This window comes from Gossypium hirsutum, chromosome A13, assembly GCF_007990345.1.
Source record: "Gossypium hirsutum isolate 1008001.06 chromosome A13, Gossypium_hirsutum_v2.1, whole genome shotgun sequence".
NCBI lineage: Eukaryota > Viridiplantae > Streptophyta > Magnoliopsida > Malvales > Malvaceae > Gossypium > Gossypium hirsutum.
The window spans coordinates 111,053,853-111,067,866 of record NC_053436.1 but is presented as its reverse complement, the minus strand read 5'-3'; the positions used below and the strand labels follow the sequence as shown (position 1 = coordinate 111,067,866).

The following is a 14,014-nucleotide window of genomic DNA, read 5'->3' as shown; positions in this document are numbered from 1 at the left end:
TTCTAGAATCCAAAAAAGGAGAAAATAAAAAGGAAAAAAAGCAAAAAGAGGTGTGAAAATAGGAAAGTCGCCATTGAAGACCGCGTTGATTTACTAATAAGTAATAAGCCTTTTTGGAGTACAACAATGAACAACCACTACTACTACTAGTCTAATTTCTGTCCCTATCTCTTAATTAATTAATTAACTAACTATTTATTTATTTATTTATTTTGCCTTAAGTAATTCTTTGCTGTGCTTTCACATAAAACACACACCGGATTTGGTTCAACACCACCCACGCGCCATGGATTACGTGGGTCCTACTCTAACTTTTGAAATAAAATAGGGTAAACCATGTTAGTAATATTATTAGTATATTTTTTTATCATTCAATTATTAATAATTTTTTTGGTTATTTAACTATTAAAATTTATAAAATAATTAATTAATTATTTAATTTTATCTTTTTTTTTAATACCCAACTATCTTGATTCCTGGGTGTTTCTATTTTCAGAAAAGACAAATTTGAATAGTTAAGTGATCATTTTGTATTTTTTTCATAGTTTGATGATGAAAAAATAAATTTACTAATAATTGAATGATCATTTTGTAACTTTTCATAGTTAGGTGACTACTAATGTATTTTACCCATTAAAATATCGACATTCTTGGTAAAGGCTAGTACCTTAGGCCTTGCTGCATACAAGTTCAAGTTTCATCACATGTAATTAAGCATGTGTGGCTTTCCATCTCTATCATGTGCAATTGTGCAAGCGTGAATTTTAGTCTAGATCGTTTTCAGTTATAATTCAATGATTAAATTGTTACGTAATTTTGGAAGTGCAAACGAGAAACTGGTGCTCACAAACTATTTGAGTTTGATTTAAAAAACTTGAACTCAAATTGATAATTATCAAGTCAAATTTAAGCTTAGTAATCTCAAGTTGAATATAGAAGCCTTACTAACCTTCTCATTATATATATTTAATTTTTTATATTATTAATTTATATTATTAATTTATAAAATTTGATAAACAAATTTAATTTTACACTGAGTACGTTAGTTATATCTCAAAATTGAGCTCAAATTAAGCCATTAAGGAAAAAATAAAGGAAAGTGTAACACGCGCGAAAGGCGCGGGTGGGAGGTGAAAGTGAACACTGAAAACAGTAATTAAAGTCAAAGTGTCTAGAATTTGTCAGCTCCTTCTGAGTTGCCTCTCTCGACTGCTTCTCAACTTTTGCTCCGCTACGCGGTGACGCAAACGTGCTGAAATGACGGCTCATATAAACTTCCAATTTCACCCTTCAAATATCTACATATCTACAAATATTACCCAACACGTTTACTTCCTTAACCACCAAGTATCGCTTCGACAAATCCGTCATTTTAACGCACCACACTACCCAACTCCTACCTATAAATACACATACAAACCCATCACCCTCAAAAACCATCCAATTTCCAGTTTTAGGGTTTAAATAAAAAGCACAGGTTTAGGGTTTATCAGTGATTTTCAGGGGTTTTTTTTACAATGAAGAGAGACAGAGAAGATAGAGAAATCGAAGCTATGGCAATGGTGAATTGTTTGATGTTATTATCAAAAGTTGGCCAAATCGATCCACCAAAGCATAATACTATTCATCAGCGTGGAGTTTTTGCATGCAAGACGTGTGATAAACGGTTTTCATCTTTTCAAGCACTCGGCGGCCACCGTGCTAGCCACAAAAAACCGAGGTTTACGGACGTGGATCTACCGGTTTCACCTAAAAAGCCTAAAACACATGAGTGTTCGATTTGTGGACTCGAATTTCCGATCGGTCAAGCTCTTGGAGGTCATATGAGGAAACATAGAGTTGTTTCGAATGAAGGAATGGTGGTGACTCGGCCGGTGACGGAGAAATTGAACGGCGATGACGCTGATAATGATGGTGGTTTGTGCCTTGATCTGAAATTGGCGCCTTGTGGAATTGATTTGGACTTGAAGTTAGAGAAGGCCGCGGCGCCGCCACGGATGCCGCCGGTTGTTCATTTGTTCATATAGGAACATTTGTTTCATTTGTTTTTTGATTGTGTAAATCATGGGGTTCATATTATAAACATGATTGATTCTTTTTATATTAGTTTATAGAGGAATATATATTTATACCTTTGTAAAGAAACCATTTTGCTATTGATATATTTTCTTTATAATTGTCTTAATTCTTAAATTTTTAACAATTTAAATTTGTTTTTAAAAAAAGAAAATCTTATCTGCACCTCTCGGAAAAGCATGAAAAAGAAGGTTGGATTGGCACTATCTTTCCGTCATCCTATAATGAAAGGGGTGATCTCGTAGCTCTTGTCTATAAAGACACGATGGTAGGTGCTCCATTTTATTTTTTTATAGAAGTCGAACCTAAACCTTATGCTCAAAGAAATAACTGTTCATACACTGATAAGAAAAGTATAAATTATCGAGAAAATATTTATGAAGCTTTTTAACAACAATATATAAACCGGTGAGCCTCAACAAAAGGAATTTTGTGAAGACATATTTTATGAGAAAAAATGCAGAGATACCACCTTGAAAGGAAAACGTGTGGTCTTACAATAAAGTAACTTAAGACGTGGTATTGTGTGTGTGTTGGGGTGGTTGAAATTAGGTGACAACAACAATGTGTAAATAAGATAGCGGGAGTAGCACACCATCTATTCATGTAGTTAGTAGGTTTGAAATTGGATTAATATGAATTATGTTTGAATTTGATCAATACCGTTCAGATTATTTATATTATAAATATGTAGAGATGGATTAATTGAATTTTTATTTTTAATTAGATTAATTGAATTGGTTAAATTAATAAATCGATGGTATGACAGGTTCAATTATAGATTCGATTCTAAAATCATTGTTTAATATTTGGTGTATGCAATGATGTTTGAACGGGAACGGATCAATTAATTGGACTAGTTGGATCGAGAATCTAAGACACCAGTCCGAAAAATGACATTAAATCCAGAATTGGTACGGATCGGTTGAACAAGCTAAAAAGTAGGTTGGAATTTGCTTAATACAATTCGGAATGTAAATGAGACACCAATGCTCGTAAGTTATAAAATTTTGATTCGTAAAAAAATTGAATCTGGTTTTGTAATTTTTAAGCTAAGCTTCGGCTATCAATCAAGCTAAATTTGAGCTTAATAATACTCAAGTTGAACCGCTTGTTTGCTTTATCGGGATTCTCATTTTTAATATGTATTTTAATTTTTTATATTACTAAATTATACTATCGCCCTTAATACATTTTATTAGTCATGAGCTTAATTATTGAGTAGAACTCGAGGTTTTTAGTATTCGGTTTCGGCTTGACTCAATTACACCCTTAAACACAATATTATTTGGTGTATGAATTTGATATATATTTTTTATGTACAAGTACAATTTACAATTACAAGTAATACATTTGGATAATTATAATTAGACTGAACTAATACAATGCATAAATAAAATTACAATTATAATCATTACATTCGTACAATGCATAAATGAAATTACAATTATAATCAATAAATTCATACAATTATGACCATAATCAAACTATTACATGCACAAGAGAATGAACTAATAACCGAAATATATTCAAATAGAGCCCACACGTGGTAAAACTTAAACCAGAATATATGCATACGGTGAGGTCCAAGACCTTAATCTTTACCAACATTGCCAATGCCTCATTGATAGTCTGACACTTTTTTTTTTAAATATTGAACCTATTTTTTTTTTCAATGTGGTACTATGTTTTTTTTTCAATGTGGTACTTGTATTTTTCGAAAGTAATACATTTTTGTAGCTAAAGGTAATTAACAATATTGAGTTTTTAGTGTTTAATTTGAATTTTAGGATTGATTGAATGAAAATTTACAATTAACTAATAATATTAATAATTAACTTTCATCAAATCAACCTTAAAAATCGGGAAAAAAAATCACATCCATCATATTGTGTTCAACAAATTAACCATAAAGAAATTCAAAATCAATACTAGGTTTATTCTATTAATAAAATTATGAAAATAAAATCTATTAATAGTAGCAATTAACTCTATCAAAACAACCTCAAAACTTGAATTAAACACTAAAAAGTCAACATCGTTACATTTGAGAACTAAAATGTATAACTTTTGACAAATATAAGTATCACATTGAAAAAAAGAAATGTAAGTACCGCATAAGAAAAAAGCTGTCTAGGTTGGATACTTAATGATATATTATGCTTTTTAAATGTAATTATTTTTAGTTTAAGATTTTTAAGTTTATAAATGTAATTACAAGTAATGTATATCCAAATCGATTATAACTAGACTTAAGTATTATATAGTACAATTGAATTGGTCCAAATATATCTGAAGTCAAATCATAATAATTCTGAAAAAAGACCTAAATAAAAATATTTACGCAAAAATAAATTTAAAAATAACCCATACATAATTTATCCTCCAACTCAATGTCAAATAGCTTTATAGCCTTGATAATTTATGACTTCTTTTATATAGAGCTAAATCTAGTAATATCTAGTAATATATAAGAGTATTCTCGAGTAATGATTTAGAGTGTTAGTAAATTATTTGAATTCGATTAACTTTAAAAAAAAATTAATCTAATTTAGTAATTATCTAATTAAACTTAAGCTATCGATATACTCGATCAGAACTACTCACCAACCTAATCTAGGTTTCCATTTAAAAATATTTTTATATTATAAAATTACACTTTAACTCTTATTAAATAAAAAAAAACTTTTTAAGTATGAAAATGCTCAAACTTGAATATGAATGAATTTAATCAAACTTGAACTTAAGTAGCTCGATTATGTCTTGAGCCAAAGCTCGAGTTTAAAAATTGTTCAATCAAACTCAAGTTTGAATATGAACAAACTTAATCGAGCTTAAGTGCAAATATTTATAAACAAGCTTAATAATTAAGCTAGAACTCAAGTAGTTCGCTTATGTCTCGAGCTTAAAATTTGATGTTCGAGGATCGTATCCATAATCAAGGGAAGTTCAAGAAGAAAGCTAAAAAAATTGCAAATATTGAAATTACATACCTATTGTCACATTTTAAACAGCTTTGTGACTTTACCAATAAGAAAAACTATCAAATTATAGGAAAATACTATATTTCACACACTAAAACATGAAGTAAAACACAAGCACCCATCATGCAGTCAATGAGATTAGTTTCTTCACCTCCTCCCCTTTTTTTCCTTTTTGTTTTAATGGAAGTCTAAGATCAAATATTTACCCCTTTTTTAACCGAATTTGGTCATCTTAGGTTTAACCGCAACATCCCAATTTTTGTGCAGCTTGACCAGCTCCGCCTGCAGCGTCAGGTTGATTGATCTTGATCGTCGAAGGCTGTAAATGATAGGAAAACGTTTTTCAAGTAATTGCAAAATAGGTACGGTTTTATAATCATAAGAGCAATTTGAATACCTCAGCCTTAGTGTCACTATCAGCGAGTCTTTGCTTTATGTCCTTCGCTATCGAAAAGAAAACTTCCTCCACATTTAGATTTGTCTTTGCACTCTGCTTGACACGGTTTCTTTTAGAATACATAAACACAGTAAATCTTGAATTCGAAAAGCAATCAGAATTGGCAAGCATTGCTTACGGTTTCAAAAAATTTGATTCCGTACTCATCAGCGAGTGCTTGTCCCTTTGAGGTAGGCACAGCCTTAGAAAGGAGAAGAATGTAGAGTAAGATCAGAAAATCAATGCATACATTCATAAAATGAAAGGAGAGGAGGTTTAGAATCAGTGGTTTTGAATAATAGAAAACTTTGTTTTGGATTCTCGGCAAAAAGCAAGCATACTAAATGAGTATAGAATCACAGACATTATCGATTGAAATCTTGTTGGGAGCTGCATACCCTTTTGCTTTCATCCATGTCTGCCTTGTTCCCTACCAATATCTTGTTAACATTATCCGATGCATGCTGCTCGATGTTCCGAATCCAATTCCTAATATCTGCAAGGAGAGATGCCACTCATTAAGTGTAGCCTGAATCTTTAAAAGATGAATAAATCGAGACTAACAAACAAGAAAACCAACTATGAAAAGCAAGTTAAAAAGTACGGTGAAACAACAAAGAAATAGAATCAGAAAGCAAGAAAACAAGGGATTTACTGTTGAAGGATGATTCATCTGTGACATCATATACGAGCAAGATTCCCATGGCTCCACGATAATAAGCTGTTGAAAGAACAAGAAAGAGATGTATAAAGGGAGACCGTTTGGAGGACAGCAAAATATGGGATATATTGATTTTCAAGTCTGGACCAAAGAAGATTTAGGTCACCGAATATCAAGTTGATAAGAGAAATTTACATTTTGAAACAGATATGCCCAGATGGCAAAGTTACAGGTAAATGTACTATCGAGGCACTTGTATTAAGAGTTAGATCGCATTTTGTTTCTTCTACTCAAAAGATAGGAAAATTAATCCCTCTACGTTAGACCAATTTGGACCAAAGAGCAAATTGGTCTTTCTGTTAAAAGTTCTATCTATTTCTACTGTTAAAAACTGGTTCTTGTACATCGACATGAGATATACGTCATATGTAACTGTCTAGTTATTCTGTTAGCTATGCCACTTTTTAATAGTAGAAATGGATTGGGACTAATGTATTGGGACTAATTTGCTTATTTTTTTAGTAAAGGGGGTAAAATTCAATCTTACTCTTAGTATAAAGGTCTCCATGATACTTTTACCCAAAGTTGCATAGCATACAATGGTGAAAAAGCTCACATGAAGTTAGAACAGGTTTCCAGGCAGTAGCCCTGTAACCATTTGCATTCACGCTTGAAATGGCCATGCTTATAAGGCAACCTTTTTAGCAGCCTCTCTAATTTAAAATACCGGGAAAATGAAAGCTAACCAAAGAGTATACCATACATGGAAGGCTAATAAAAACCACAGGTCAAGGCAGTAAACGGCTGTCGATGGAACTGTTCGAGGTAATTTCTCAGTCATAATGCAATGCATTACCAATCACATAGGATCACAATGCTTTAATCATTTCGTAAGTTTGTTAATCATTTCATAAGTTTGACACCGTAACAAATTTTTCCCTGTACTCACCAGTCGTGATTGTCCGAAACCTCTCCTGCCCAGCTGTATCCCAAATTTGGAGCTTAATTCGCTTACCATCAAGCTCAATGGTTCTTATCTTAAAATCAATACTGCAAAATGGAAGAAATACATCATTAAAGTTGGGAAACCTCATCTAGATAGAATAAACAACAAACATGGGTTCCATTTGAAAAAATCCGCACCCAATGGTGGTGATAAAACTGGTAGTGAAGGAACCATCCGAGAACCGCAAAAGAAGGCAACTCTTACCAACACCTACATTTGTAAAATAACAGAAACCAATGAAGTCCTTCGAGCAAAGCTTCCAATGCATATCAAATTATGAAGGCATCAAAATTTTAACGTAAAAACAAAACTAGTAAACAAAACATTTATTGAAAATGAAATATATTTTAGGGCCAAATCTAGAATGCAGACTAATTAAAAATTACGAAATCATCAAATTATCAGCTTGAAATTACCATAATTTACCAAAATTAAAGTAGATTGAGCTAATTGCCACTCCTATACTTAATCATATTTAGTAAAACCTACAGACAATTAAATTAACCAATAAATGCTCCCAAAATTTTGCTTCTTCAACGTTCTTTTGGCTCTCAAAACCTATTAAATTAATCTCATTAAAAAAATACAAATCTTAGAAATAAATATTTGAACTAAATTCACTTGCATCGCAACTCGTTTCGCGTAAATGCTGGAAAACAAATCTTAAACAAGAGGGTTAAGAAAATTCAGCAGGTTTTAGAGATCAACAAACCGCTGTCGCCGATCAAAAGAAGTTTTATGAGGTAATCATAATCAGCTCTAGCTCTTGCTGGTGGAGCAGCCATTGACGACGAATTTCACCAAAAAAAAAAAACAATGAAAAACCTCTCGAATCTGAATACATAATTTAAAAAAATCAGAATCGAAAAAGTTCACATTTACAAATTGAATCCACGTAATTAAATTAAATAAGTTAAAAATAATTACCGGATCGGAGATTGAGATGAAGATCTTTTGAAAAACTTGAACGAAAGAGGGGTCTCCAAAAAGTCAAATCTTAAAAGGCCATTGCGATTATAATTTGCAATTTTTTTTTTTATCTATTTTACGATTGTTTTCTTCATTTTTTAATCGTAAAGATGAAATATGCGCAGTATCCCGCTCTCTCTTCATTACTTCGTACCCTTTTTATTTTAGTCAAATTCTCCTATTAGTCCCTGTACTATGGATAAGTTGTAAATTTAATTCTTTAATTTGGTCAACTTTAATTTATACTTTTCGAAATAAGTAATTTTAGTCTTTATAATTTTTAAAATTTAAAATTTCACTGTCAAAACAAATAAAAATTTCAGCCTGAAACAAATAATAGCTGTTAGATCTAATTAATTAAATTCTGCTATTAGTCATTTACTATACAAAAATTATAAATTTAGTTCATATTTTTTAATTAGATCATTTTTAGTCTTTATACTTTTGGAATTTTAAAATTTCGATATTAACACAAACAACAACAATTAAATTTATTGGTGAAGCTTTTATGTGTGTGAGTAATGGATAAAAATAATAATTTGATATAACATTATAATATGCATATTTTCACTTAATATTTTAGAAACAGCAAAAGTTAGTTTAATGAATTTAAGCAAAAGAATATGAACTGAACCATAAAATTAAATATAAAGGTAAATCATAATGTTTTGTATCGATTCGGTTAATTAATGAACCAATATGGACTAAATTAAAAAATCAATACAATTTAACCAATTTTTTTATTTTTGTTTTTTATAATTTTTTTACAACTTACTTAATCAAACTGTACAACTAATCAACTAACCACCGATTAAATTCTAAAAATTTTAAAATAAATAACTTAATTGAACACATATTGATCTAAAATTTTTAAAAAGTTACAATAACTAATATTATTAACTCGTTAACTGCAATGTAATAAAAAACTAATATAACACGTCATACCATCATTTCATACAAAAATTTACGTCAAATTTCACTATTCCCTATTTTTTTCAACAATTTCTTTTTTATTTATTTTCTTTTTACTTGGAAGAAGAAGAAAAAATAAGAAAAAGAGAAAGAAGAAAAGGGAAAAGAGAAAGAAAAGTTTAAAAAAGAATTTAAGGCAAACCAACAATTCATAATCTCAAACATTATAACCAAAAACTTAATTATAATTCCCAATACAAAATTAAAATTGTAGTAAAGTACCAAGTTCTACATCGAGTGAAATTAAAAAAAGAAAAATATCAAAAATTTGACTCAGTAGAAAAAACCAAGTACTTTCCCACCAACATTCTTTCTTCTAGCTTCTTCATGGTCCATGATGCCAGCAGATGTGGTTAGCACAATATATCCAAACTGCAATAAACAAAAACATTTACACACAAATACCATAAGATAGCATTCTTAGTTGGAATATATGAACATTTAGTACCGAACCTGGCAAAATTTCCCACTGTGGTCCTTGAACTTGTCACAACTTAATGGAATCCAAGGTCAAGGATCAAATTGGGAAAAATTGTCAAATTTAGGAAACTAATGGAACAAAAAAATGTTTAGAGACCAAGATGGAAAAAGTTGCTCAAGTTATCAAGTGCAACATACGAGTGACCGAATACTTGATTTAATCAAACCAAGCTTAAGCAATTCAATCCTTTTACTCAAATCAAGCTTGAACTTGTCACAACTTATTAGAATCCAAGTTCAAGGATCAAATTGGGAAAAGTTGTCAAGTTTAGACACTAATGGTCCAAAAAAAAGTTCAGAGATCAAGTAGGAAAAAGTTCCTCAAGTTATCAAGTGCAACAAATACAAGTGACCAAAACTTTTTCTCGAATCAAGCTTGGGCAAATCAATCTTCTTCTCAAATCAAGCTTGAGCTTTAAAAAGGAAACCAAAACTGGATCGAGATTAACCCGAACTTTGAGCCTCAAATTACAAGTCAAATTCGAGCTTCTTATATCTTGAGCTCAGCTTAGCTCAATTACACCCATACCTGGACCATGAGTAAATAGGACAGGACATACCACTCAACATGACACAAAACAAGATAAATAATGCTAAATAAAGTTGTCAATTACTGCCTATTATATAATTTTATTACTATAAATAGAAATTTAGTTCTCACTGGCAAAACTGAAAATTTAAGCACCGTCAAATGTATTTACTTCCTTTCTTAAGATGGAAATTTATTGCTCTTACCAAAGCATAACTAATAATACACAATGAATAAACATCAAAACAATTTTTAGCTTACTTGTCTAGAAGGAAGTAGCCTAGCAGTCCAACCCTCAATCTCTTTGACTCCGACATCAAAACGAGGACTAATCACCCCACACTTGTTGAGCCTCCCGTTAAGTTCAACCACAATTTTGCCAGACCTGTGGTCATCAACATACTCAAATTCTCCGATGTAACCTGCAATGGCAATAGAAAAAAGAAGAGTAAACATATATAGTTATGAGGAAGTAACTCATGCTTTACTAAATAAGCATTCAGAGCATATAGTCAACAAACCGTGCTTCTGCATAACCAAAAGGAACTTGATGATCACTTTCGAGGAAGGCCTAATCATGACCTGTCGTTTGCCCCTCTTCTCCGCATTGTACATGCTCTTAAGTGCATCGTTTAAAACACTGACCCTCACCATCTTTTCAAATGCAAGCTGCTGCTGATTTTACAATGAACATAAATATATAACAAATAAGCATTTACAGTTAAACATACACTAAATAATCATCGAACTGGATTTCAAAAGCATGTATAAATGTAATCTTCATAATTATCTCTCAATTTCATAAACTCATTCGGTTCCTATTTAATAGTGAATTTGAAAATTTTTCCTCTTTCACATGTATAGTCATATCAATTTTTAACTAATTTACATATATTGTATGCGTAACTTTCTCAGAATTTCATACCGAATGAAATCCAAACCAAAACCTTCAAATATATGTTCCCAAAGCACAGCTTGGATAAATAAAGCATTAGTTACTTGCATTATCTTTCAAGCAAACATTGATTCCCCACTATCCCAAAATCTTATTCAAGCAGTAAAGGAAAAACACAGTTACAACCAAAATCCATATCTTTTTGCAGGAAATTAACAACTATTCTACGTCACTTTATGCTAGCCTTATATGCCATTCATAACATATAGAACCGATCGATTTCTAGACTTACCTATATTCTCAAAAATTCTTTCAATTTCATTCTCGCATGCAATAGATCAATAACATACAAAATGGCAAGATAAATTACAAATAAACGTATAAATTTATGATTTATTAAAATCAAACGTACAGGAATGAATAAAAAAGTCAATACAAAAGTTACATATCAGAATAGGTATCAATTTAATAACAACGATGAAGCTTGAAGAACTAATTCGGATCTAAATTTGAGAGTAACATGAATGTTTACCTGAAAGCAAAAATGGCGGCAGCTTAAGGGTTTTGCTCAAAGACGTGTTGAGATACGTAAAGGAGAGCTAGGGATTTTTCGGCTTTTTAAGGGCTCACTAAAGCTTTGAGTTCGCAATTACGAAAAAAGCCCCTTGGGCCGGAAAATGCCCAATGGATCGGATTTAATTGTCCATCCATCCATTTTACACAGGGTCTATTTTAACTTTAGTATCCACTTTGGTAATTTAAATTTGACAATTAGGTCCCTTTTGGTCCCTAAATTCAGAAAAATGTAAAATTTTGATTAGCATTTTAAAATTGTGTTACATTATTAAATCTTAACAAAATCTAATTTTAAAGACTAAATAAACTTAATTATTAAATTCAATGGCCAAATTTTATATTAACCCTTTTATATCTTATCAAATAAAAAGCCTTGAAATTTTAGAATTCAACAATAAGGCTGACATGGGGAGCCCTTAAAGTAGTTTGTGGGTTAGCGTTTATTGATAAAAAACACACACTAAAAGTGGTTGTTAGGTGGTATGGAAGAATGAATAGAATCGATTAGAAGTGTTTGAACGGTTAATAAATTGGTTAATCGAATTAATTAAAAAATTTTAATCTTTCAATTGGTAATTGAATCGAATTTTTTTTTAGAAAAATAACAAAATTGAAATATTTCGATTAATTCAGTCGGTTAACCGAATTAACCGAAATTTATATGTTTTTTTTTGTTAAAACTGGTATAAAACATATATACAAAAATAAGTTGATAATGTTAAATCGAGTAATTAACCGAATAAACCGAATTTAAACTACATGTAATTTATATTATTAATTATTAAGTCCAGTTAATTACTCGACTTTGAATCGAATTAACCGATAACTGAACTTCCAAAAATTCATTAACCAACCTTCGATCGAATTGGATTAGTTAACCGATCAATTAATCGAATTAGATCGGTTCAGTCAATTGATCTGGTTTTAATCGAATTTTGAACACCCTTAGGCTTGATATCAAGTTCACTAATAAGAGGAGACCACTTGGTAGACCTACTAAAAAATAATATATGAGACTATAGGGGCAATCGGTATCACTTCCAACAATTTGAGCAATAAATGGTATTATCTCATTCCACCTCTGCTCCACGATCAGATGATCCACTTCTAGTGGGTATCTATTGAACAGATAACTTATGGGCGAATTCTTAATAGCGAGTCCTCCTATTAGCGAAAACATTCATGTGAGACAATCGTGGCAGATTGTCATATCTTTTATATATGTTTCTGCTTACGCATATAGCTCACACATAGTAATGGTTTTCAAGCAAACGAACTCATAAAATTAGATTTGAACCTCCTAATGGACCAGTAATCTTCTCACCATAACTATTGTGGATGCAAGGTGTTGAAAACAAACCGGCAGACTACCGTAGCTTGTATCGGCCTGCGGACTTCCATGTAAGATAATCCTTGTGGACTTTCGCATAAGATCTTCCTTGCAGACTTCCCACATTTACGATAATGCCATGGCCATAGATTTGCATTCATCCGACTAAGGGTTCTAATACGTCCCTCGAGGGACACTTAAATATCTCATAAATGGCACTATTACGTCCTACAAAATGGAATGTCATATACGGGTATGCACCGAGTCTTCATACCACTTAATCTCCTTTCTTGACTTTGTCCAATTAAACCTCCCTCAAAGCCACATAAATATAATGCATATGCAATCCTATGTATAACTATCTGATCATCTGCAAAGCCACATAAATATAATGCACATCGTACACACATTCCGCCAATAAAAGGCTACAACTCATATGACAAATGACACACCAATTCCATTAACATATCATAAACATACTTATTATCAGTCAATCATACCACTTAGTACACAATAACGTGTTACGCCAAACAAATCGTTTACTCAACATAGTTAGCTTACAACCATACAACCACGTATTATTAAAACATACATCACGCCATAACACTGTAATTCCAATAGGTCGGAAGCGTGTAAATTATTGTACTAAAAATCACACAAAGTTCAATTCCCAGGGAAGAGAGGTGGATCACATGGATCTCTTAAATACCAAGTCTTTCCTTAGACAGAATATCCCTTCTATAGTAATTTAATAGCACAATTAAATACTACTATTATACCCTCAAATATTGAAAGAAAAATAGGACAAGAAAGAACACAAGAGTTTTAACGAGGTTCGGTAAATTATACCTACGTCCTCGGGCACTAACACCAGATGATAACTTTACTACCTTCAAAGTATTACAAACAAATAGAATTCCTTAAGAATTCTCAAATGGGAGAAAAAGAAAACTAAGAGAGAAATATTGGTTGGGATGAATTGAAATGAGAAATGAGAAGGCCTATTTATAGTTGAGGTTCAAGGACCAAACAATAAATAGCCCATTATCTCAAGGACCAAAAAAAAATTATCCCTTGCCACTTTTCCAAAGTTGGTGGTT

The 14,014-nt window shown here is 31.4% G+C and overlaps 3 protein-coding genes across 4 annotated transcripts; 1 reads left to right on the top strand and 2 right to left on the bottom strand.

The window, feature by feature from the left end:
* The first annotated feature begins 1,425 nt into the window (after positions 1-1,425).
* Positions 1,426-2,162, top strand: LOC107931921 (zinc finger protein ZAT12). Its single transcript, XM_016863917.2, has one exon. It carries the CDS (start codon positions 1,518-1,520, stop codon positions 2,025-2,027), a length of 510 nt encoding a protein of 169 aa, XP_016719406.2. The 5' UTR covers positions 1,426-1,517; the 3' UTR covers positions 2,028-2,162.
* A 2,801-nt stretch (positions 2,163-4,963) lies between these two features.
* LOC121212690 (ras-related protein RABE1c) lies at positions 4,964-8,264 on the bottom strand. The gene is made up of 9 exons (XM_041085955.1): positions 8,091-8,264; positions 7,876-7,997; positions 7,301-7,373; positions 7,107-7,207; positions 6,152-6,217; positions 5,895-5,992; positions 5,636-5,698; positions 5,458-5,550; positions 4,964-5,379 (listed from the first exon to the last, which is right to left on the bottom strand). Exons 2-9 carry the CDS (start codon positions 7,946-7,948, stop codon positions 5,299-5,301), a joined length of 648 nt encoding a protein of 215 aa, XP_040941889.1. The 5' UTR covers positions 7,949-7,997; positions 8,091-8,264; the 3' UTR covers positions 4,964-5,298.
* A 970-nt stretch (positions 8,265-9,234) lies between these two features.
* On the bottom strand, positions 9,235-11,694 carry LOC107932118 (40S ribosomal protein S15a-1). 2 transcript variants are annotated; one of them, XM_016864098.2, is made up of 4 exons: positions 11,541-11,694; positions 10,635-10,785; positions 10,375-10,535; positions 9,235-9,476 (listed from the first exon to the last, which is right to left on the bottom strand). In XM_016864098.2, the coding sequence occupies exons 2-4, from the start codon at positions 10,765-10,767 to the stop codon at positions 9,378-9,380; spliced, it is 393 nt and encodes a 130-aa protein (XP_016719587.2). In that variant the 5' UTR covers positions 10,768-10,785; positions 11,541-11,694; the 3' UTR covers positions 9,235-9,377. The 2 variants fall into 2 exon arrangements, with proteins under 2 accessions (XP_016719587.2, XP_040941888.1); XM_041085954.1 differs by having other exon boundaries at positions 10,635-10,788; positions 11,541-11,650.
* Between the last annotated feature and the right edge of the window lie 2,320 nt (positions 11,695-14,014).